The sequence below is a fragment of the Castanea sativa genome, chromosome 7 (genome assembly GCF_040712315.1).
Source record: "Castanea sativa cultivar Marrone di Chiusa Pesio chromosome 7, ASM4071231v1".
Taxonomy (NCBI): Eukaryota; Viridiplantae; Streptophyta; class Magnoliopsida; order Fagales; family Fagaceae; genus Castanea; species Castanea sativa.
Window position 1 is genome coordinate 46,555,594 of NC_134019.1, and position 26,965 is coordinate 46,582,558.

Genomic DNA, 26,965 nt, shown 5'->3' on the forward strand with positions numbered 1-26,965 from the left:
CAATGCAATGCGCTTGAGATTTCCCATACTACAGACAAAAAAATCAATTCCCTTTACACAACTGAGCCTAATCAGACACCTGCTTACTTAGTTTCAATTTCCACAGTTTTCTCAACAACCAAATGGATAGCTAATAAATCAATCCAAAAAATTGAATTAATAAATAAATAAACGAAGAAAGATCTGACCTTCCCACAAATCTTGAACATGAAGAACATACCCAGAAATCTAAAAAATTACAAGAAGTTGAACCCAAAAACAATATCCAACACAGGCCCAAACCCTGAGCTGACCGACTAGCTCAAAGCTTTTCCAAGAGCAAAATTCCTCTATAAATGCAAAAGTGTTTTTGGGAAGTAAAAAATAGTCAAAACCCCAAACACATTTCCAACAAAACCCAGAGCACAGAAAACAAAATCTCAATTCAATGGTGAATTCATTGATTATCAAAACCTTAAACTCCATCAAAAGAAGCCTAAAATTTTTCACAACATTCTCATCCCAATCCCAAATCCAAACTCGTCTCTTCACTTCCATTGGCAATGCCCAAGAGCCCCAATCCGAGGACCCATCTTCCTCGACCTTCACATTCTCATCCGATGGTAAAACCCACAAAAATGACAACAACAACATCATTTACATTAAGACGCTAAGCTCTAATTCCCAGACGACATCGTCATCGTTTTCCGTGACGATGCCGATGTCGTTTTTGACTGGTTCGATAGTGGGGAAGAGGTTCTACAATGAGGTGAAGGTCAGAGAGTCCGAAGATGGGGTTGGGTAGTCGATGATGCTTGATTACCAGACTCTCAAGAACATACCCAAAAAGTGGTATGTTCTCTGGGTTTTATTTTTTTGGGTATGTGGCTGGGTTTACTTTGAATATTTCTATTTCAGGGGGCTAGTTAGATTGAATTGGCTTTTTGGCTCAAGGGGCAAGTCGATTTATTAGTTTCATCTGTATGATGGGTTTCTTAGTTTGAGGAAATCTGGGTTTATTTCTTAGTTTGAGGAATTCTGGGTTTATTTCTTAGTTTAATCTTGTTTTCTTTTGCTTTTTTTGGGATGAGAGAGACATAAAATGAGAGTAAAAAGACTTATTTACCCTTCTTTATTAATAGAGGTGGGTAACAGAGATTAAATGGAAATAACCTCAAGTAGGTAAAGTGTCAAAAATGAAACTACAGGTAGGCAAGTCAAATTAAAGGCAAACCACAGATGGGTAATCTGTAATTATCTCTAATTTTTAACCAATTAAATAAAATTAGCATAGTTTAGGTAATGCACTTTTACTACAATTCTTATAAACATCACATTCTATTGATGTTTTTAAGAATGCTATACATATATTATAGCATAATTGTTATAGAATTTTGTTAGTAATGAGTTCATGGTAAGAATTAACCCCAAAAAAAAAAACCCATAGAGGTTTCACTGGCTTGGAGGTGGTGGGAGGCCAGCTAGCATCGTGGTGGTGGGAGGCCAGCCAGCATGATGATGGTGGTGGCCCCTCAGATTCCTCTCTCTCTCTCTCTCTCTCTCTCTCTCTCTCTCTCTCTCTCTCTCTCTCTCTCTCTCTCTCTCACAAATGCTTTTTCAATCTCAAATTTTTATTTTGGTAATTGTGAAATAATGCGTTTCATTTAACAATCAAAAAAATTTTTGTATCTCTCTATCTCTCTCTAGTACCTTATTGGGTTAGTTATATTAGTCCTCATTTTTTTTTTTTTTTGGTGCTTTTGTTTTTAATACTAAAACAATGGGTATGCTAAAAGACATTAAGAAAAAAGAAAGTTGTGTCGTAAACTTAGTCAATTAATGAGGTAAAGTAAAAATAAGTTAATTTGATATTTTGGGTAACAGTAAAAAAAACTTAATAAAAAGAGGTAAAAAAAAGCTAAATGCAAAATTAAAGCGCTATATGGCATGATCTCATGTACTTCGGCATGATCTCATGTACTCCTACATGAGGTCTCAGTTATATATATATATATATATATATATTTTTTTTTTTTTTTTTTGATGATGATTACGGTATACTACAGCTACAACTAAGATATAACATGAAACAGAAACGGAGAAAAAAAAAAAGATTAAATGCAAATAGACTCCCTACGGTATGTTATTATCAAACACATCCTCGATTTTACAAATTTTACTTTTTAAGTCCTTGCAATATTTAACACAATTCACCACAATATTAGATTTTCATCAGTTTTATTAGACTGAAAATGACCATGTGAGCATCACGGGAGCCTAAACACATTCATGGTACTTGATTCCCACCTAACACACATGTTCATTTAGTCATTTTCGTCAACATAAATTGATGAAAATCTAACAGAATGATCAATTGAGTTATTTTAAATACCACAAGAGTTTTAAAAACCAGTTTTGTAGCATAATTGATGTGTTTGATGATCCATAAAAACCAGTTCTGTAACATAATTGATGTGTTTAATAACCCATATCACAAGGGTCTCTTTACATTTTACACCCCAAAGAAAACCAATGACTAAAGAAGAAAAATCACAAGCACAGGGTTCCTATTTGTCATTGAGTTGCAAATTCACTTCATCTGACTAGACCTCAACGTCAGAGTGGAGAAACCGTTGGTTCATAATCAAATGTAGAGGATGCAAGTGGACGGGTCACATTAAACCTTGGAATAATAGATTATAATTTCAACTTTACCAGCATTTCTGAGGAAACACGTATGGAAACTTGTTTATTAACGTTATGGTTGGTGATTTAAATATTTCATGTATTTTTTGAATAACAATTCGCCGCTTATAATTTACGTCAACCATACAAGAAAGTAGGAGAGGAACATATAATATATAAAAAATTATGGTTTAAGTTTAATTACTAGAATTAAATATTTATACTTATCTACAGTATGATTATACATTAGCATTATATTTCATTTTCAATGACTAATCAAATTTGTTAGAATAATATTGTGTCCCTTTCACATAGCACAAACTTGATTGTGTATTATATTACTACTGATGATGAATGATGTGACTTATATAGTGACACAACTCACAATCATGGTTTGCTACTATTTAAAATAATTATAATCGAACGTGTATGAAGCAAAGGGATAATTAGTTCGATGCATGTTTTGCATCAAATAATAACTATATATGTGTTTATTAGTTTTAATTAAAATAGGTACCATAATTTATTGGTGAGTGTCTAGTTGTTTTATTTTATATATATGCCACTGGGTTAATTACTTGCCATAACTAGGTGGAAGATACTGATCAAGAATTTGTGCAATCAACATTAGATGATGATCAGAACTTGCTGGCCTAAGTGTAATTGGGCCTACCATTTTTAATTTTTAATTTTTTTTCTTTTTCCTACCAAAACTGATCACTCAAGAACCTAAAACTGTTGAAACTTTAAAATCATGCAACTATTATAGACCCTTACCATTGAACATTTGCACTATGCATTCAACTTAATCCAATAGTTCTGGGTCTAAGTCTTATTAACATATATGTTACAGTAATTACAATTTTTATTATTCCTAGGTCCTATCCAATGTTTTTAGGACACTGTGAAGTTGTTCAATGTAATGGGAGTTACTAGAAAATATGATTCAATTGCCGACTTTTACGATTCTATTAATACTACTCTGTATGATACCAAAAGTTGTTTGAGTGTATATTGTGCACGTGTGTGTTGAGTCTCATATAATATTTTTACTAGATGAATTTTGGGTTTATAAGTGATTACGAGGAGCCCTAATGATAACTTGATTAGTTCTATTGGGATATAAATGCAAATGTGGCTAGTTCTTTCCTTGGGGGTTACACTAACAATCCAAAATCATAAAAGTATGGAAAAGAAAAAGAAGACTAGACTAGTATTTAATTAGGGCATAGTGAAGATATGGTTAGGAAATTTCCTTGGGTCTTGTGTGGTTATGTATGATAAGTCTCGTATCAAACATATACTAGGTCGATTTAGATTTTATAAGTAACTATAAAGAGTCTCAATTGTAATTAGTCATTTTAGGGTATAACACATATGTTATTAACACTTTTCTTTGTGAACTTAGTTATATTTGATAAGGCTCACATGGAGCATATAATAGGTCAATTTAGATTTTATAAACAACTACAAACAATCCCAATTATAACTACTCTTTTTGGAGTATAGCGCATGTGTGATTAACCATTTTCCTTTGTATAGTCAAAATATTATATATAATTTTTACCATAAAATGAACTATTGGTATTATCAATAAATTACAAACAATAATTTGATATATTATGAACTTATTTAATTACAAACTTAAGTTATCCAATATCAAATCTAAATAAGTATATTTTTATACATGTATACATATAAACTTATACTATGTTATATTGCGTCTCATACTCATGAGTTTATTCACAATGAATATTATTATGTTTGAACTTAGCTTTTATAATAGTCGAGCCTTAAATTAAATCTGAACTTAGTTCTTTTGCTAAATAAAAAAACATAAACAAGTTTTTTCTTGGACCATACCCATCAGCAACTCAGTTTATTTTTAGCCCTATGTGTAAGTATTATAGAGAAATTCCTGTTAGTATTTCATGTAAGTGTTACTTTGCAGATGCTTAAAAAAAGTGTTACTTTGTAGGCAACAAGTGTAAAACTTGCCGCCTGCCGGTTTTACTTGGGCAATGAGGATTGATGAGGCACTGATTAGAGTAGTCTAGCTAAGACATGATGAAAATCTCTTTCACACTCTTTCTCTCTAATTGGAATCTCTATTCATGACTGAACAAGATTCCACATTTGGCATTTTCTGAATAAGAATAGAGAAGTAGTTGATTGAAAAGAAAAAAATTAAAATAATATGGGAAATTGCTAATGCTAATTCCAGTCATCTTAATAAGGGAACCCATCACTTTTTTTTTTTTTTTTGGTTCCCTTGAATCAATTTGACTAGTGCTAGTGTATTCCCATTTCTCACCCATTTAGCCTCTATATATTTACCATCTTAAGAAACTCAATTTTTTTAATTTTTTTTATAAATTTTATTAAGAATCAAGAAAGTAATTGATTTGATTAATTTGGAATTACATTGTTAGACGCGGCAAATCGTAATTTAGGAGCTCGTGATCCTTTTAAACCTTAAAAGGTAATTCAATACGTACTAACGTACATACGTAACATGCATGGACCCTACAAAATTTTATCTGAGAAGAAATTAATTAAAGTGGCCCACTCTCAAAATTTAGATTATTTCTTTAATGGCTGGGAATAACAATAACCATGGCTTAAGCTTAGAGAGGTTAACTTCACGATATGTCAAAGATTAAATTTGTGATTAGAGAGAGGACGACATAAATTCTTGCATATTCTTTAGTAACTAATTAAGAGAAACACAAATGTAGTTAATTATTGGAATTACTACATACTAAACTTCGAATCCAGTTTCCATTAACAGAAAGTTACAAGAATTCTATAATTTACCCAAATGTAACATCAAAACATCCAAATTAACATCAGTTTCAAAGACAAGGAAACAAGAGGTGACAAAATTGTGAGACTTAAGTGATGTAAGACATTGGTGAAAATTCTGATTCAAATTGATATTAATTAATTTTGACAGTAATTAAAAGTTAATTATGCGAGTTTTGTATTTGTCAGAAGAAATATATTGTTGCTGCAGCTACAAATTGTTTCACCCAACATGACCGAAATTAATTTTGTGAAGTGGCAAATTATTTATCTTAATTTGGTTATGTACTTTGTGGTTAATTTGTTGTTGTTGTGTTTTTTTTTGGGGGGGGGGGGTGGGATTCTTTTTACTTAATTTTCTGTGAGCTATTTAATTTGGTGATTAATAAAATTAACTTACAAGTTACAACATAGTGCATAAAATTAGAGACAATTCTCTTTGGACCAAATAGTATGTCCTTTTATAAATAAAACGTATGTAGAAAGCAAAATTAAGAGCTATTGAGTACACGAATGTATTTATCTATGGAAAAAAAAAATACATAACTTTACACTAGTATCTACAGCTTCTTTTTCTGTGAATATATAAATTTATATTATATATTTTTATGATTATATATATAAATATATGTACATGCAATTGGTATATTTACGTGTATCATATTTATGTTTCCTTTCCAATAGTTACTATTATATAATGATTTTTTTTCATAAGCTTTATAAATTTTTATGTAAATTAGAACAATTAATTATCAAATACCTAACCAGGTTGGTTTCTATAAAAATTATTAATTTTATGAGATATTATCAATTTATATAACTGATAAAGGTTTAGTATCCGTTAATTTGGCTGCATTTCACGTTTTCACGTTTCCTTCTTCTTTTTTTTTTTTTTTTTTTTGCACGACAAATTTGTCAGTTACGGCTACTGTTTATGCACAGTTCATGAACAGTAGCCGTAACTTTTGACTTTTCTGTGTGAACATTGTACCGTGCACTGTTTACGAGACCCACAAATATCATTGCAATTTTTTTATTAAAAATGGGTCAAATGGTACTATTCACATATTTAAAAATTATTTTGTTACAGTATTTTCAATTTTCAATTTTCAATTTTCAGTAATAAATTCTATCTAAACGGACCCTTAGTTATATTTATATAATTCAGTTCACAACTCAATGTTTAAACCAAAAGACAACTGTGGGAAGCAAAATTGAGTGTTTAGTACTCTTTAATTCTTAAAATGACACTTGTCACTATTGATTGCTCGTGTTGTTTGGCTGAGTTTGCATATATTATGTAAATTCTAGAAGATAAATCACATTACCTGAAACAGCTCTAACTTTTTAATTAGGTAAACAATTATCTATCATGGCAAATAAAAAATAACATATTTGGAGATTTGATTCTAAAATCTAAATCCCTTCCATTAATCCACTTGGCCAATAGGTTAGGCTATAATAATTAGTTGTATATTATGCACAAATGGATATATCATGTAATTAAGATAGAAATATTTCATTTCGAATCATTGTATTTTATATATATATATATATATAGAAATAATTGAGGCAAATTGTTTTCATAGATAAATACCAAAATATCCTCATAAAGTTTGAGTTGTAAGTCACTCCAACTTATGTTGGGTAATTCAGAGTCACTGACTGATACATATCATAAAATTATGTTCTCACCAAGGATGGTATTGTAAAAGTGATTCCAATATTGAAAGTCATTTTTAATTACTGTGCCACTTTCTATTAATTTACTGTAATTCTAGAATGAAAGTTAAAACTTTTCATTGGACTAGAAGACTTTTCATTGGACTAGAAGACTCGCAAGGATACTTTATCCTTTTTTATTTGGTACTGTACAAAGTAAAAATAAAAACTTCTTTTTGACTCACATACCAAAGCACTCCTGCGAATCATATGAAGCTGGAAAACCATTAAGGATGGGTTGCATAAACAGTACCATTTAAAGGTTAATATATATATATATATATTCACTAAGCAATAAGCTACCACTATTTTAAGATATAGTGATAAATTTGATTTAGTGCCGGTTAGGTATTGATGAATTTTAACCGTTTATTTTTATATAATATAGAATTTTAACCAATATATCATATTGTTTTCAATGAAGACCTTCAAGATTTAAATCTCCTAATTACAATTATGAAATTATTTAAAGTTTTGAATTTATAAAACTTAAACATTAAATTGTGTAATTTTTCTAAAAGTTTGAAATTTTAAATTTTACCTCTAAGTTATTTCTAGTTAAAAGAAATTAAAGTAATAAATGAGTTGAACTAAGCCATATATTAAAATTTTAAGATTGTTTATTTAATTTAATTTTGAACATGAGTTAAGCTCAAACATATTGCTAAATTAGATTGAGATTAAATTTTGTAAGAATGTGGTGTAAAATAACATGCCACATCATTTTATCATATATTTAAAAATAGGCACAACCACATCCAATCAAATTTAATACTCATATATAAATCCAATCAAATCAGGATTTTATAGAAATGTTATTAGGTGTGGTAGGATGTATTGAATTTTAAGTAAAATGCTAATGTGACAATTTTTTATTGGATGGTGTAAAACATGGGTTTTACACTTCATCCTCACCAAATTCGGACTTAGATAGATTATATGTTCAAGCTTGGTTTATTTTTTTTATTGAAAAAATTGGAGCTTGTTTATGATTTAATTTATTAAATTAACTTATTCTTTTTCAATATATAATAAACACAATGGATAAATTTTTTTTACCCCTTCACAAATCTATATTAATAACTAATAAATAAACTATAGTTGAAAATTTGAAATTATATTGTTTGAGTTAATTACTAAATATAATCATTTTTATTTATAGATTTTTGAAAATTAGGTTCACAAATTTTGTATTATTAGAGATATATAAAATTTTTACTAAAAAATGGATTATCTATATTATGAATAAATTATAAATAAGGATTTGATATCTTATGAACTTTTAAAAAAATTACTTAATCCAATTTCTTGACCGTTAATGAGCAATCCATCCTTGGACCTGCCCCGAGGAAGAATTTATATTGAATTGGCGTTTCTTTCATTCATTTTAATCGCTTTAGTCCTACTGCCCCTAAGCTTGTAATTTCTTTTGCGTTGCAATTGACTCAGAAGCCCATTCTCTTACAAATTTATTGTATTGGGCTGGAAGAACTGGGAACCATTACTCTAAGTGGGCTTGGACATTTCTTTGAGTCCTTACAAAAACTATTACTAAAACATTAATAAAAGAAAAAATATTCAGTGCCTTTTGGTACAACTTATTTTTTAGCCTTTTGAAAACAAGATTATTTGAAAAAGCCTTACCTAAGAAAGTAAAAAATTAAAAAAACTTTTTTTTTTTGTTGTAAAAAAGTGGAATTTTGATAGTGTAAGGACATAAATTGATCCACAGCTCAAAAGATTTGGACAATTGCCCAATAAGCTCACAACAATAAATTTGTTAAAGAGTTGGTTCAACACTGAATATTCAACGAGTTAAATGTGAATCACAATGGGTTAGCTTGGTGTTATATAGATATAATTTTATACGCGTGGACATATAGATGTATAATAATTATTTATACTTATCTTGAGACTCATATTCACAAGTTGTTTGGGAACACATTGTGTTTGAATTTGACTTGTTTAATATTCAACCCTACACTTAGGCATGAACTTTGTTCATTTGCTAATAAATAGATATAAACAAGATTTTTCTTGAGTTGAGCTTGAATTATTTACAAAAAACTTGGTTAATTTACAATCATAAAAAAAAAAACTCTTAAGTGAAATTAGCAAAAATTTGACAAACCCTAGTTTAGAGTCTGGACACAAAGGAATAATGTGCCATTATTAGGCGGACCATGTAAATTGTACCATATTAGCTACATTGTTTAAATATCAAAATATGAACATATATAAAATACTTAATTTTGTTTTTGAGAACCATACATAATATATGCAGGCAAGCTTGGGCTACAGAAAGTATCTAATTTTTCCATTTGAAGAGAGAAACATACGAATAAACCTAACACAACAACACAACATATATATTAACCATGGTTAAGGACCCAAACGGCTATAAAGTTTGCATTAGAAATTAATTAGAATATTTTTATTGATGGTTAATTGTCACCAATCAAATATCTAACAAAAAAATGAGGCCCAAACAACAATCTAACCATAGTTGTATTAATTGTTGTTAAACCCTAGAGTTAACAAAATGCATATTTTTGGATATTGTCTTAGAATATTTTTAGCCAATGGACCCACCAATAAAACAGGTAAGAATCATTTTCTTAGAAACTAGTTGTACATAAAAAAATGTTAAAAAAATGAAATAAAAATCAGAGGGCTAGGGCTAGGGCTAGGGCTAGCTAGAGCCTCAAATTTCTTAAGGAAAAAATAAAAATGGAAAAAAAAATTTATATATGGACCTAATTAAGTAATGTAAGACTCATTTTTTTCGGTGTTGCCTGCACTTGTACGCAATTCTACACCCATTTGACAGTTTGTAAGTAAAAAGGCAAGGAAATTAGCTCGTGAAGACATGTGGCACACAGATAGCGCACATCAACAAGGCTGTAATCAAGTTTTTCATAGAAAAGAAATCTGTTTATAAATACATAACATGGACGTACGGTTTGCTCAAAAAAAAAAAACATGGACGTACGGAGAATCATAAAGAAGTAGTATATTTGAATATCAATCTCTATCTCTCTCTCTCTCTCTCTCTCTCTTACACTCTCTCTCTCTTACACTCTCTCTCACTAAGAAAATTGAGAAAGAAATTCATGAAAGCATGACAGAGATCATGGATTGTTGACTTTACAAGCACCTTATACGTATGGTGGATGATGAGGATGGCATGTAATATATATATGTGAGAATTGAGAAGCTATGTGCTTGTAATTACTTTTTTTTTCTTGTGGGTCCTCTTAAATAGGAGATTTTCTCTAGGCTTTTATTATTTTTTTCCTATGTTTATTTGGGGTCCTTAAATAGTAGTAGATTCTCGAGACACGCACAAACATAGCCAAAGGCAATTGTACTATTCCAAAAACAAGAGCAGTGCAGAATTGAACTGGGAAAGTAACCTATAGTATTCATTTGCTTTCACAAGGGAGAGAGACAATTTGCTATAGTACTTCTTCTTTGTTGTTGATATTCTAACCCAGCGAGGAATTGTGGTGGACATGCACAAGAAGTAAGATTTACAAGAGTTTCAACAAAGTGATCATGTGAGTTGCTTTCTCTTAATTCTTTCCTTGTTTGCTGTCATATCTTCATCATACATATAACCACCACTTCAGTCTGTTTTCAAAAATGATTTTTTTTTTGTGTCCCTATAAAATCTACTTTCTTGATCATGTTTTGTTTTTGGCTTTTGGTTTTTGATTGTCATGAGTAGAATTCAAAGCTACTGCATGAGATTTTAAAACCAAGCAATTTAGAGGGTTCGTGTGAAAACAAACCTTCACATGTCAAATTTTCAAGCAAAACCATAATAGGTTTTATGTTTTCAACCTTTTAAAAAGTCTTTATGAAACTGCAGTAGGTTTTTTTCTTTTCTGAAATGCATTTGTGATTGCAGTTCACAAAAAACGCAATTTTTGTTGACGATGTTTCTGGGACTCAGACAGATTTGGTTTTTGGATACAGGCAAAGGGATTTATAGTACTTCCTGGAAGTTCCTCTTCTTCTTCTTCATCTTCACGTGTATTGGATCGTAAAAGCGTGATCTTCTCTGCAGTTCAACATACATACATACAGACATACATAACAGGCTCTCTATAAACTTCATATACAGTGCACAAAACTCTTAGCGCAGTCTCCTTGTGAAATGGAAATCGAAAGGAAGCTCAACATGGAATACAGTAGCTTTACACCAAATAATTCTACAGCATATGGAAACTTCTCAGACAATAACACCATGGCATCAGATTTCATGGGTGAACTTTTATCTGAAGGGTGCTGGTTAGAGACCTCAACTGGTGGCTTCAACTTTTTGCCTCCAGCTCCTTTACCTACTACTACTACTCCGTCTCGTGCTCTCAATGACCCTTCACATTACCATTTGCCTTCTCTGGACTCCAACCCTCATCAGCAAATCTATCAAGAAGATCAGACTGAGGGAGCTTTTCCTGAATCAGAAAGCATTCTAGTAGATGGCAATGAACTTGGCAGAAAATGGTGGATTGGTCCAAGGGAAAATCCTGTTCCTTGTTCCTCAGTGAAAGAGAGATTAGTGCTGGCCGTTGAATACTTAAAAGAATGTACAAAGAACATGAATGTGCTTATTCAAATATGGGTGCCAATAAGGAAAGGAGAGAGATATTTTCTTAGCACATATGACCAGCCTTATTCCTTTGATCCTAATAGCAAAAGCCTTGCAGATTACAGAAATGTTTCAAGGGCTTATCAGTTTGCAGTTGAGGAAGATAGAGAGGAATCTGTTGGGATCCCAGGTAGAGTTTTCTTGGGAAGGTTGCCTGAGTGGACCCCTGATGTTCGTTTCTTTAAAAGAGATGAGTACCCACGTATTAGTTATGCACAGCAATATGATATTCGTGGCTCTCTAGCTCTTCCTGTTTTTGAAAGAGGTAGTGGAACTTGCTTGGGAGTTGTTGAGATTGTCACAACCACTCAGAAGATCAATTATCGACCTGAACTTGAACATGTTTGCCAAGCTCTTGAGGTTCTTCTTCTACTTCTTAATCTTTTTAAACATTATCCATGAAGAAAATTGAAAATTATATTCATTTTGACAAAAGAAATATGTAGCTAAAATAAAATTTAAGCCAATATGTTATTTTTTCTTTAAATATGATAGAATTTGAACTTCTATTGTCTCTTCTTCAATGTGATTATTCTTTGTTATTAGACCATAACACCAATCTACTATTAAACATTAATATAGTTAATAAGAATTGGATGGTATCCAACCAACATATACACCATCTACATTTTTAAATCCAATATCACTTATTTTATTCTAATCATTTTCCATTTATATGCACTAGTAGAAACCATCATTGATAATTTCTCTTACCCTCCAATTTGGTCTATATTGCTTAATTTATGTGACAAATTTTCTTAGCTTAAAATGACAAAAACATTCAAAGTTATCCACATCGTGAGAGAATCTAGAAGCACCTTTATAGATATTATGCTCTTTCCATTTATGCTGTCTATTCTTTTAGGTGTTGTGCCTCCCCCATTTCCATCACTCAACTTTTGTTATTTATATCTAAGCTATGCCTTCTCTTTTTGCCTCTACTTTGATCATGGCTACTTTGTTGAATGAATTCCCTTTTGCATGAACTTTCCTTTTTTTTTTTCTTAAATAAAATTCCTTCTATAGGCTAAGATGATAATGGATTTTTTTTTTCTTTCTATTCTTCTAGCTAGTACAATCACTCATCTATTACGTGTGATCCATAAACAATGCAACGTACTTCTTTCTTACAATTGTATTTTAATTTGCAGGCTGTGGATCTTAGAAGTTCTCAATACTTCAGCCCTCCTACTGTGAAGGTATGAGGATATGTTACCCTTTTACAATAACTTTTGTTTGAGTATCTATAATTTTGATATTCATTTCTAATTGATATTATAGGTGTGCTAATTAGTTTCTTTTCCTCAGGCCTGTGATGAGTTGTACCAAGCAGAATTGAATGAGATAGTAGAGGTTTTGACATCTGTTAGCAAGACACATAGATTGCCTTTAGCCCTAACTTGGGCCCCTTGTGTCCAACAAGGTAAAGGTGGATGCAGACATTCTGATGAGAATTTTGCACACTGTGTTTCAACTGTGGACACTGCTTGCTATGTTGCTGATCTAGAAGTATTGGGGTTTCTTGAGGCTTGCTCTGAGTACCATTTGTTTCGAGGAGAAGGAACTGTTGGGACTGCATTCACTACAACAAAACCATGTTTTGCAACTGATATCACTGCCTTCAGCAAGACGGAATATCCTCTCTCTCATCATGCTAGGATGTTTGGGCTACATGCTGCTGTGGCAATTCCCCTTCGAAGCATCTATACCGGCTCAGCTGATTTCGTGTTGGAGTTTTTCCTACCAAAGGATTGCCAAGATCCTGAAGAACAAAAGCAAATGCTCAATTCATTGTCCATTGTGTTACAACAGGCTTGTAGGAGTCCACATGCTGTGGTTGATAAAGAACTTGAGGAAGAAGCAATTTTATACCCAGTTAAGGAAGTGGTTGTTGGTTCAGATGGGAAACCAACTAGTTCTACTACTACGAATTTGAAAGAAGCTTGTTCAAAAGAGTCATCCTGGGTTGCTCATATGATGGAGGCACAGCAAAAAGGCAAAGGTGTGTCTATCTCTTTGGAGTATCAGGAAGAAGAATCTAATGAAGAATTCAAGGTGACAACTCATTGGGATAGTACTCAAGTCGAGTTGCGAAGTGGGCAAGCGTTTTCAGACTTTGGGGCTCAACTTCAGCAAAGTTCTGAGTCCAAGGGTAGTGCTGAGGGTGGTGGAGATTCTTATTCTTATGGTGGCCGACAGTCCTCAGGTGGAAGAAAAGCTGGAGAGAAGAGGAGGACCAAAACTGAGAAGACTATCAGCTTGCCAGTTCTAAGGCAATACTTTGCTGGGAGCCTCAAAGATGCTGCTAAAAGTATTGGAGGTAGGAAACAATCCATTATCATTAATAGATAATTAACCTGCCAAGTATAGACTTAAGGTAAATTCATTTCTATCCCAATTTACATGCTCCTTTGTTATTGAGAGAAAGTGGGCAATAATAACCATATGAATAAATTGCTCTAAATTTTAAATATAGTGTCTATAGTGCTCTAAATTGCTTTTACATGGAACAATCTTTACGGTATAATATTGTTATATATAATGAATGATAATTGTTTAGGAGAATTGCATTTGTTGGCAGATATATTATGTAGTGTGATGATATATTATGCAAATACATTATACATTATGTAGATACCCATACAAGGATGAGACCCATTACTTTTTTATTTATATTGATTACATTAGTTGGTTTACATAATACACATGTTTTAAATTATACAAGAAATAAATTAAAAAAAAAATTGCATACCAAACACTACAAAACATTCTCAAGCTCATTTTTAAGGTCGTTACCAAACACTGAAAAATGAAATAGTTTTCGAGAAAATACCCTTTGAAAAATGAACAATTTTTTAGAAAACATTAATGCTAAAATAAATAGAGTATTATTTTCTTTTCACTATCATTTTTATGTTCTTTTCGAATTTCCTACTTAGGCGTAGTTTTACTATTGGAAATGTTAGAAAAATAAATAAAATTGCTATAGCAAAATATTTCAATTTCTTTATATATACGTCTATATAATTGAAAAGAAAAAAAAAACTTTCCTAATTAAGCATTGAGCAGCCTGCTATTAGCATATAGGATATATCTTATTTCTTTGTATCTTAGAAAACAACCAGGAAACCTATTCATCCCAATTTGTAGATTTTATGCAAATTGTATTAATAAGACATTAGACATATAAAAAGTGATAATACAAGTTCTTCTCACTTTCTATTTTATGCTTCATTTTGATGGCAACTTACTTCTTTAAGCTTAAATTTTTCACAATGGTTACAAGTAACCATTTTTGGCTGCTCACAGGTTGCAGCATGAACCTCATGTTATATGAGATTCCTTTAGCCCACTCTCTTTATATTTGTTTCTGTATATTTATTGTCTTTTTCTTAGAATCTTTTATCATAGGATTGGCAGCTCACAATCCTTGGCATCAAATAATTAAATTAAAGCCCCGTTTGGATAGCTATTGCATCCTCACGTATGGCGTTTCATGCCCTTTTTTTTTTTACCAGCACCTCTTGCACTATTCATGTCCCCATGAACAGTGTATTAAGGCAAAGCTATAGTGTTTTCAACAGTGAACAGTAGTTCAGTAATAATTTTTCAGTTTTTAGCAAAATAAGTGATATCCAAATATACACTAAATATGCGTTTGGATTTGCTTTTTTTCTTCTTATTTACTGAAAATTGACAAAAGTACAGTGGTACCTTAAAAAATTTGAGACTTTAAAAAGCTATATGTAAGCAAATTTAAGCTGTTTTTTAAAACACTCTTATACCCTAAAGCTATAATATAGTTCGCTCACAACAACTTCTCTCAATTGCAGTGTGCCCCACTACTCTGAAAAGGATATGCAGGCAACATGGGATTACAAGATGGCCTTCTAGAAAGATTAAGAAGGTAGGTCACTCTCTGAGGAAACTCCAGCTTGTGATTGATTCAGTCCAAGGAGCTGAGGGTTCCATTCAAATCGGATCTTTCTATAATAGCTTCCCAGAATTGAGTTCACAGCAGGCAAACAGTCCTTCCTCATCCTTGAACATGAGTGACTCAAAGCACCCACACTCTAAACAAGAGAGTGGCTTACTTAGCTTTGGTTCTGGTCCCTTAAAATCTCCAGCTTCTTCATGCAGTCAAACTTCTAGTCCCAGAATCTATTGTACCACAGGAGAAGAGCAGCATAGCACTAGCATTAATGCTTTGAGTAGTGCAGACACTTTAATGACTGAAAACCTTGGTGGGATTTTGCATGGGGCTTGCAGTGATGCAGAACTACATGCCTTGAATCTTCAACAGGAACCAAACCTTACTCATAGAGTTGAAAGCCTCAAGTCATTTGGAGAGCATCCGGGTCTTGAAACTCAATCTTGCTTACCAGAAAGTAGCAGCCAGAATTCAAGAGATGGGGATGCTTTTAGAGTTAAAGCTACCTTTGGTGATGAAAAAATCAGGTTCAGCTTGCATCCCAATTGGAGTTTTGGAGCTCTACAGCTAGAGATTGCAAGGAGATTCAATTTAGATGATGTTAGTAGAGTTGATATCAAGTATTTGGATGATGATAGAGAGTGGGTGCTTTTGACATGTGATGCTGATCTTCAAGAGTGCATGGATATGTTTAGAGCATCTCAAAGTCACACAATCAGACTCTCACTTCAGCATGCTTGTGATCAAAGTCTTGGAAGTCCTTTTGGTGGCAGTGGCCTGTCTTAATTAATTAAAAACCATAGCTAGGAATATTCTGTTCACTTTTATGTTTATCTTTTAAGCCATTCGATCTTAGTTCGAAGATCAATGGGTATTTTAGACGGAATAATAAATTAATCATAACTTATGAAGTTATTATTTAGGACCATTTTAAGCATTTTGGCTTTCACAAGAATCATGTTATATTACATTAAAATATTGTTTTTCATCTACAGGCTTGTACAAAAAAACCCCTAGGGACAAAAAAAATTGCACCTTCCTAATAAGATGACTAATTTTGATTACATCACTTTTCATATGGTTTCACCACAAATGCTAAATGCATCATGTAAGTAGTTATGAAAAAATTGGTATCAGGGTCCGTTTGGATACAACTTATTTTACTGAAAACTGAAAATACTGTAGCAAAATAATTTTTAAATGTGTGAATAGTACCGTAAAACCCATTTTTAATGAAAAAATTGCTGAAAAGTAAAGTTTGTAGGTCCTGTAAACAGTGCACGAGATCTACTGGTATGCACTGTTCACACAGAAAAGTCAAAAATCATGGCTAAAAAAAATAAAAAAAAAAAGGAACGCAGACACAAAACACACTGCTTTTTAGCTATCCAAATGTATACATAGAATAAAAAATAGAGTTAAACATAACTTAACACATAAAAAATAGAGTTGATGGCTTGAAGTCTTTTAGTAGGTAGAGAGTTGGTATGGGAATTGGAAAGCCGATCTGGAACTTGCCTTTCTTTTCTTTTCTTTTTTTTCTTTTTGCTTTAATTTGTTTGTAGATAGAGAATGTATATTATGTATCTTCTATTTTATAACTTGTGAATTCTATACAATTATGAACAGGAAAAGTGCATGTTCTATACATGAGAGTTGTGTAGGATTCACACAATGTGAAAGAGAAGTGATATATCCAATGTATGAATTTACATTTTAAACTTCGCATACAGTTAGGATCTGCAAAGAAGGTCCTATATTAATTGATCGGTGCCATTAGATAGAAAACAAAGATTGTTTTATATTGAGTAGAGAATACTATATAAATGTCAAGATATTGTTTTAAAATACATCCCTTACATGCTTAGAGAGAGAGAGAGAGAGAGAGAGAGTCCCTTGCACATGTTCTAGAGTGAAGAGATCTAGCACCCTCTATTTTAATAGTCCGTCACAAAACATCCACAAATTCGAAGAAAACTCTCATTGATACTATAATTTTTTCCTAAAAAAATAAGAAAAGAAACACAAGTACACTCACTGGTACATAAATTCACAATTTAAAAAACACTAGACGGCAAAACGAGTCAGAATTTTCTGACCGAACCCGAACTCCCTTTTTTTGACCAAAAGCAAAAACAGGTTGACTTGTAACCCGACCCATGTTTTTGCGGGTCAACCCGACCTGACCCTCGACCCAACTCAAACTCAAACCATTTTTTAAAACTTTTTTTTGGGTAAAAAAATAAAATAAAATAAAGACAATATTGGTTTATTGTTTGTTGTGAGTTTTAAGGAAACAATTGAGACATTTACATAACTGCATATAAATTAATTGAAAAATGAATGGTTGAGCATTCTGTAATGAGTAAAGATTTTTAGATATCAAATAGTAAATTACATGTCAAGATAATCTAGTTACAGTAGAATTAAGAACATAGATTTAAAATTGTAGACACGTGTGAGAAACATTTACAAATATGAAATTAGTGAAGCCAAAGTATCAAATTAACATAAATTATGAATGCTTAGACCTATTTTTCAAAAATATATGTAAAAAATAAATAGCTTTTCAAAATAAATTATGATATTTCTTAGAGTGTGTGTTGTTTAACAATGATACGATATTCATAAAAGATACCATGTATAGATAAGTAAACAATCAAACTTTAATGTATATCTCAAATTGAAATAGAGTGTCAACCACAATTAATAATAGATTATAAAATTAATTTTCAAGATTGTAAATTTCTTACATGTTTTCATTCTTTGTCAAATGAATTATCTAGTAAGTCATGTGTAATTTTTTTTTTAATATTTTGAGATGTTGATATTGTGTAGAAATAAAACTTATGTATTTGTTTTACTTATCTTTGTGTTATTTTGTTTTAGATAGCAATGTTAGGATTTGTATAATTTTAAAATTATCAAATAAGTATTAATAAGTTTAATTGAATTCATTCTTGATATAAGTGGTGAATTCAAAATAATGAATTTTGCATCACTTTCACTTGCATGATTTTCCAAATGGCAAATACATGTTGTTTTCTTTATTAAAAAAAAATTTATGTGAAAAATACGGGTCGACCCGACCCGACCCAACCCGAATCCGACTCGACCCGCCCACTTTGCCATGTCTAAACAACACATGCCTTATACAAAGCAAATAGTAGAGCTCCCCACTTAAAACCAAAGGTATATAGAAAAAAAAAAAAAAAAAAAAAATCTCATCATCTATCCTAATCCATTTAAATATAGGAGTTAAACAACACATGCCTCATTTTTTAAGCCAAATGCTAATTTAAATTTAAAATATACTATCAATTCATACAAAACTATGGTTATATATATTTCCACTTTATATAGAGAAAATGATAGAACTGCTCACCACTCCTAGTAAACTATCAAAAAGATGCAAAAACAAGAGGCTTACCACAAAGAAATTTCTTCAAAGGATAAAAGTTAAACAGTAACTCTGTAAAGGTATCCTTTTAATAGACCAAAGGCTGATTCAAATTCAAAATAACAATTCACACATAACCTAGGACTTCAATAGGATCAATTTGAAACAAAACTCCAAGTAATAATAACTTACTTTCTCAAGAAAAAAAAATTATAAAAATCAAATACTTGACCAAATATTTAAAACACAATGACCAAGACCCATGCAAGAGTTACGAACTGGGAAAGAGACTCTAAAAATCAGATAAGCATAATTAGAAGAGGAGAACCCATAATCTGTTAATTTTTTAAGTGCTTTCTGCCGGTCTAGGAAGTTTGTAGTAAAATTACCATAACTATTTGTAAAAAAAAGGCCCAAATTGCTAGTTTTTTATGCATTAGAAACTAGAGACACAGAGCTATTCAATGATTTTTAGCTCAGAGGCTAATTATTTTAGAATTAACCCATATTTGATTTTGAAACTACCCAAAAATTTGGTTGAAATTTTGTAAGGATTTCGTCATATTAATGTTTGAATTTCACAATGTTATTTCATTTTTCAAAGGACACTTTGGTATCTCTCTTTCCTAAGCAAAGACCAGTTTTTGAGTTGGGAATGTAGTCTCATTCCATGAGGGACCATCTGTTACTTGAATTCCACAATTAGTTGGACAAAGAATTCTACGTTACCTACATCAATTAGTTGGGATCATGATAAGTTGAATTTACTTGAATTCCACAATTAATGTAAGACTTTGGTTCACTATTTCCAGGAATCATGACATTTGTGGCTCTATTCTGTAAGCAGGAGTACAACTCACCAGTACGGGATAAGAATAATAATCAATGACTCTTTAAAGTGATCCAAGACCGACCACAATTGAAAATTTGAACCTGAGTCATGTTGTTGGCTCAAAAGATGGGAAATATATTTAAAATGGGAGCATATTGATTATAAAGAGTACTTTTGTTGGTATCAACAGAAAATCCAATTTTATATCCAAGACAGGGACCATTAAGTTTCATAAAATTATATGAGACTTTCAAGACACCCAATGGAGGAAAATGAAATAGAGATCACCCAGCAGTGGGGCCAAATCTAGTCCAAAGTTTGAGGGCAAACCAACTACTAAGCCAAATTATATGAACCCGGAAAAGAGATGCATTTATAAAATGACAGGCACCAAAACGTTGGGCATCTAATGGTCTGACTGACCCGGTCCAAGATTTGATGCTCACCAATTACTTACTAAATCTAACTTGACCCTACCGAAATCCAGGAAAGATCATTTTTTTTTACCCTACTGAAATCCAGGAAAGATCATACTAATCAAACTGTGCAAGAAACCATTCATCTGATATACCATGCCCGTTCACACTGCTCGATGTAGGCCATCAACAAATATAAATGCAGGTGGTAGTTTGCAACTCTCAAACAGTAACCCATATATTAAAGTTCTTTAAGGCAACAAACATTCCCTTTCTCCTATTAATCAGTAAGCTGCACTAGATGATACATATTAAATTAATCAGATAAACATGAAACTTGATATTGAATCTCCTTGCTGTTACTCATTATGTAAAGACTATAGTGGACTAAGCACATTATACACCACCAGAAGAAAAAGTACAAATACTTATTTCCTTGATTGAATAATATGCATTGTCCGTTCTGCCATTAAGGTCTTTCTTTTTTTTCAAATAGTATCAAAATCCAGCTTGCTTGACATAATGAACAGTATACCACATTTGAACTGCTAGACCCATATGTTTATTTTGTGCTAACTTAATGACAAAAAAAAGTATATACGTCAAACAACGGAAGTGCCTCAATGAGAAGAGCACAAACCCCTTCAAGGCCATACCATGCACATCAGGAAGTGAAAATCCTGCAAATAATGGGGAAGATAAACATCAGCTACATAGAAAGCTAAGAAGTAGAAAGGAAAACCACACAATTTCGTAATCTTGACAAGCAAATGAGAAACTGTAACTGACTAGTAAATATTATTTAACTGTGAAAAAATTCCACAATAAAGCAAAAAAAATAAAAAGAAAAAGAAATCTGACAGTGTCTAATCAGAATGTTAAGAGTTAATAGATGTTAGCATGATTGATGCAAACAAGCCTGAGTTCCACACACATTAAAGCCATAGTTAGAGTTACTTCCAAGTCCATGATGAATACGGGGTACTAATTACTAAATATGAAATTAGTGCTCATAGCTGTCTAGCCAGATCACTCCCTCAATATGGCCAATAAAAGACTTCTGACTTAATATGTTGAAGCATATCAAACATCGTTAAAGGAAATTTCATTTTATTTATTGAGAAAGCAGAAAAATGCCAGCAAAATAGTCTAATAAAGCCTATATTTAAAATCTAAAGAGCTTATTACTGGGCAAAATCTATATTCACATTGCCTGGCACTGAAGTGTAAGAAAAGTCAACACAAAAAACTATAACCATACCTGAAGTACCTAAAAGAGGCACTTGATTCCTCAGACTGCTCCAATTTTGGCATTCTTCTATTTCTATATTCTATTACAAGTCTTGAGCATTCACCCCAAAGAATTAATAAAGTTAACCGCCACCGTCCCAGTAATCAAGAAATTCATTTTTATGGGGCTGCAAACTTGATATGCTACCCTGGCCCAAGCCTCTCTGTACCCGCTTAAGAGCTTTCAATGCAATTCCACTGCCATCATCTCTGTCGAAAGATAAGGAAGAGTAAATACATCTATAACAACTCATAAAATGATATTTACATAACAACAACATTGATAGTTTGGGATAATCAAATTCATTAGTTTCACATGATCAAAACATTATAGATGAGAAATGATAATAAACAATCTAGCATATCCTAGTACAGAGCATTATGGAGCTCCCTTAACAGATTTTCATACCCAATAACATAGATTTAGAAAGAGAGTCAACAGATTAAAAAATCCATTGAATATATAAATGGTATTTGCAGATGTGTTTGTTAGTGTATTTAATTTTGTAAGATCTACTCATGTCTACTGAAAGAGGTTGAGCCTTAGTGTAATGGCAAGTGCCTTCCACCAAAAGCAACAGGCCACGGGTTCAATTCTAAGAATTAGTCTCTCCAATAAATTGAGGTAAGGCTGCCTACCATGACCTCTCCCAAGCCCGCAAAAGTGGGAGCTTTATGCACTAGATATGACCTTTTTAACTCATGTCTACCAAACTTGGAGGAGGCACAAGTCATGTACAAGTTGTCTTCTATGGTGATCTCAATATGATGTTGCGCTCTACTTCAAGCATTAAAATTCTACATAATATTCATAGATTATAATTGGAGAACATTAAACAATCACCATGTACGTATCTCCCAATGCAAGTTGATACGTGCCAGAAATATACACCATCATGCAGTAAGAATAATCTAGGAGTAATACATACCATCACACTCGTTCATATATTACTTATGACAATATGGACTCTTAATATTTATGTAAAATTTGATTGAAAAGTAATCTAATAAACTTCTACTGAAGATGTGAAGAAGGAAATTTGGTCCAGGTTTAGCACAAAGTAATCACAAGATCAATGATATCAAAAAAGAAAAAGCAAGAAGGAACGGTTCACATTTAGATTTTCATTCAACTATTTACCTGTGAAGTATGTTCTGCCAATCACTTTCGCCATTCTTATTTGGTTTTCCCCTAAATATCTCGTTTTGATTTCGATAAACCTTGTTTTCCACCCTACCTTCTGAAGCCATTTCCATCATCCTCTCCGCAAGTTCATCAGCCTCATGCTTGTTTCCCTGCTTACCCAAGCCATCAATAACTGGCATGAATGATGCAGGATCAAATCCATATCCTATATTGATCATCTTATGAAGAATTCCACTAGCATCCTCTAACTTTTTATCCTTACAGAGTCTGTCAATAAGATCTTTATACAGGAAGTTCCCTAGATCAAAATTCCTATCCAATGCAGCTTGGAATAGCTCTTTAGCCTCAGAGACTTCATTCCCAGCAAGTAACTCATTGAACATGAAACTATATAATGCTTCCTTGTGGCTGCATACACTTAGAGCAATCTCAAATATTTCCTTTGCTAGTCCAAAATCACATGCCTTGCAGAAAGCTTTAATTACTATTCTGAAGGAAGATATATTAGGGGATATGCCCTTCTGCAACATTTCATCCAAAAGAGCAGTAGCATCTTTGACTCTCCCTCCTTCACAAAGACAATTGATTACATTATTATAAGTGCAAACATTAGGAGAAACCCCTCTTTCTCTCATCTCATCCATCAGCCCATATATTTCAAATATTTGATTTTTACTCCCTAAGCCCAGGATCAACGAGTTATAGGTTTGAAGGCTCTTGTTGCAACCTCTTATCTCCATGTCTTTCAAAACTCGAAATGCAGACGATAGTTTTCCTTGTTTACAGAAAGTATGTATAAAAGTATCATAAATCACAGAATCAGGAAGCAAGTTTTTTCTCACCATCTCAGTGAACTTCTTTTTGGCTTCGACAAGCCTCCCAGCCTTGCATAACCCATTAATTATTGTTGAGTATGTGACTAAATCAGGCGTGCATTTCTTCCCATCACTACTATCATCAACTAGGGCAATATATGAGTTCCCTAGATTACCAAGAGCCGCACTTCCATGAGTCGACATCCCATTCACGATTTCAATTGCTTTGTCCAAATTCCCATTATTACACAGACCATCAATCACAATATTGCATGTCACGGTGTCTAAACCATAACTTCTCTCATTCATCCTTTTCAGTAATTCCTCTGCTTCTGATGTTCTCCCCTCTTTCCATAAGCTGTGCAGCAAGATGTTGCAAGTATGAGTATTTGGTAAACAACTACTAGTCATCATCTCATGCAGAATATTATTGGCTTCAGAGATTCTCCCCTTACTGCAGTACCCATGAAGTAAAGTACTATAAGTTACCGTATCTGGGGGAATACCACTACTTTTCATTAGTCCCATTACCATTCTTGCATCAGAAAGCATCCCATTTTTACATAGCCCATCCATCAAGATGTTATATGAGTAAACACTGGGTTTAATACCATTGTCCACCATCTCTTTGAGAACCAACCGTGCCTTTAAGAGCTTCCCATCCCTGACCAAACCCAGCAACCATATATTATAACTCTCCAAATTTATAAAATCACCAACTTTTTGCATAGACTCAAACAGGGTCTTTGCATCCTCCAGCATCCCATCCTTGCAAAACCCCTCCAACATTAAATTATATGTTACAATATTAGGTTGAGGCAACCCCAATTTTTCTTCATCAATTTGCATATCTCTAAAAATCCTAGAAGCTTCTAGGATTTTCCCTGCACTACAAAGAGCTGATATCCTAGAATTGAAAGTAACAACATCTGGAGGCAAACCATCCTCTCTCATTTTCTCTACCAATTTCTCAGCCTCATCAGTCCTACCTTCTTTACAAAAACTAGATATCAATGTATTGTACACAACCCTATTGGGAAAAATATTACAACCCCTCATCTCATTTAAGAACTCCAAACCTTCATTAGCAAGCCCAGCTCTACAATACCCACGCACCAAAATACCAACACTGAACACATTTGGCTGACAACCCTTTTCAGACATTCTATCAAACACCTCTCGGGCCTCTTCCAAACGACCTGAATCACATAATGCACTCATCAAAACATTAAAAGTATAAGTTTCCGGACTAATTCCAGCAACAATCATATCCCTATACAACCAATTCACAAAATCTACACGCTTTTCCTTTAAAGCAGACTCAAGAAGCAAATTGTACAAAAAAACCGAAGGAGGCTTTTCTGGGACCCGGGTTCTAATCGATTTGAATTGGGAAACGGCCTTATCGACGAGACCCATTTGGGCTAAGACTCTCACCAGGGAAATGAGACAAGGGTGAGAGGTTTCGATGGGCTGCGATACGAGGAGGAGTTGGTGAAGGGTGTCGATTTCGCTGTGCATTTTTGCGTGGATAAGGATGCGAGCAACGATGGGTATTGATCGAAGAAAGTGAGAGTGATGAGTAGGTGAAGAGAGAATTCGCTTGAAGAGTTGCCATGCTAGTTTGGGATTGTTGGTGTTTTTGAAAAGAGCTTTGGTGGTGAGCTGAAAGCTTGTTTGTTGCTCCATATAACGTTAACGCTCTCTCACTCTTTTGTTTTGTTTCTTTTAACGTTGGGAATGGTTTGGTGTAAATAGTAGTAACGGACTTTTGTATTTTTGTTTGATTTAGTTGGTTAAAGAGGGCGGGAAAGAAGATAAAAATTTCAGTGTATTTAGGTATTAAACAACTGTTTTTAGGTTTTTTGAAAATACCTATAATTGAAAAAGTGCGTAAAAAAAATGTGTAATAATGTTTAGAAACTGAAAACATGTATTTTAAGATTTGTTGTGCTTTTTATGTTTTCAAAATATAAAATATAATCTTAATTGAATGCCTTTTTTTTTTTTACTGTATATATTTTTTTAATGAGTAAAAAAAAATTTTATTATAAACAAAACAAACCTAGTGCATTTTCAAAATAACAAAGGTAAGAGAGAAAAACAAGATGGAGAGAAAAAAAATAGCACTCAAATCGAACAAAGTACAGAAGAAGAAGAAGGCTTTAATTTCTAGCATACTCTTCAAGGAGGCAAGCCTTCATTCGATCATTCGATCTCTTTCGTTTCTTGTTCTTTGGTATTTTAATGCCGGCATTCCTAAAAGTTTACTAAATATAAGTGCTTTACATGAATGGACTAAATGGAATAAAGTGGACCAAATAGACAAAATAGGATCGAATAGGAACAAAGTGGACGAAATAAGACCAAATACACTGAATAAGAATGAATGGACTGAAGTGGAAAAAATGGACTAAACCAGACCAAATCAGACTGAATAGGACCAATGTGGACTGAATAGGATAGAAGTGGACATAATAGCCCGAAGTGAACTGAAGTGGATCAAAGTGAACAGAATAGACTGACTAGGACCAAATATAACCAAAGTAGATAGAATGGACCGAATAGTACCGAAGTGGACAGAATAGGACCAATGTGAACTGAATAGACAGAATTAGACCTAAGTGGACTGAATAAGACCGAATTGGACCAAATAAAACTTTAGTGGACAGAATGGACTAAATAGGACTGAATATGACCGAATAGAACCAAATTGGACTGAAGATGACAAAATGGACCGAATGGAACCAATATGGACAGAATAAGGCTTTTGAATATTTATCTTTTTTATTGCATTTTTAGGGCTCATAATTCTAATTTCTAATGTCTATTTTAGTATTTTCTTTGTATTTTTTAACTCAAAAATAAAAATTTTAACTCAAATATAATAAAATTTCATACTTTTCAAATCAAAATTTTAAGAAAAATAAATAAAATTTTGAGCTAAATTTGAAAAGAAAACCAACAAAAAGAATCTATTTAAGGCCAATTAATCTAAAATAGATTGAAGGGGGACTGAAATTGACCGAGTGGACAGAATTGAACCCATTGGATCAAATTGGACCGAAGTAGACCTAATTAAACTGAAGTAGTCTTAATTGAACTAAATAGAAATTGTTTAATTTTTAGGAAGAAAAAATTATCTTCAAAACACTTTAGAGAATAAATTATACATTATATTACAATACAAAATAATTATTTATTGCGTGAGTTTGCAATTGCAACCAGTAATAATAACAATAAAAACAAAAATTAGAATGCTAGAGGAAAGGGACATAGAGAGAAA

General features: G+C 32.5%; 2 protein-coding genes across 2 annotated transcripts; one reads left to right on the top strand and one right to left on the bottom strand.

Moving 5' to 3' along the window:
- Nucleotides 1-694: 694 nt before the first annotated feature.
- Nucleotides 695-16,655, top strand: LOC142644576 (protein NLP2-like). The gene is made up of 6 exons (XM_075819157.1): nt 695-754; nt 11,173-11,229; nt 11,321-12,208; nt 13,000-13,047; nt 13,157-14,168; nt 15,682-16,655. Exons 1-6 carry the CDS (start codon nt 695-697, stop codon nt 16,563-16,565), a joined length of 2,949 nt encoding a protein of 982 aa, XP_075675272.1. The 3' UTR covers nt 16,566-16,655.
- Nucleotides 16,656-20,841: 4,186 nt separating this feature from the next.
- On the bottom strand, nt 20,842-25,411 carry LOC142642652 (pentatricopeptide repeat-containing protein At2g17140). Its single transcript, XM_075817051.1, has 3 exons — nt 22,859-25,411; nt 21,689-21,927; nt 20,842-21,107 (listed from the first exon to the last, which is right to left on the bottom strand). The coding sequence occupies exons 1-2, from the start codon at nt 25,366-25,368 to the stop codon at nt 21,801-21,803; spliced, it is 2,637 nt and encodes an 878-aa protein (XP_075673166.1). The 5' UTR covers nt 25,369-25,411; the 3' UTR covers nt 20,842-21,107; nt 21,689-21,800.
- Nucleotides 25,412-26,965: the final 1,554 nt, after the last annotated feature.

Coding starts and splice junctions, on each gene's coding strand:
- LOC142644576 (XM_075819157.1), top strand. CDS start 695: ATGCCGATGTCGTTTTTGACTGGTTCGATAGTGGGGAAGAGGTTCTAC. Junction 755..11,172: donor GGTTCTACAATGAGGTGAAG/GTCAGAGAGTCC, acceptor TTTTGGATACAG/GCAAAGGGATTTATAGTACT. Junction 11,230..11,320: donor CTTCTTCTTCATCTTCACGT/GTATTGGATCGT, acceptor CTTCATATACAG/TGCACAAAACTCTTAGCGCA.
- LOC142642652 (XM_075817051.1), bottom strand. CDS start 25,368: ATGGAGCAACAAACAAGCTTTCAGCTCACCACCAAAGCTCTTTTCAAA. Junction 21,928..22,858: donor TGGCAGAACATACTTCACAG/GTAAATAGTTGA, acceptor ATCTTTCGACAG/AGATGATGGCAGTGGAATTG.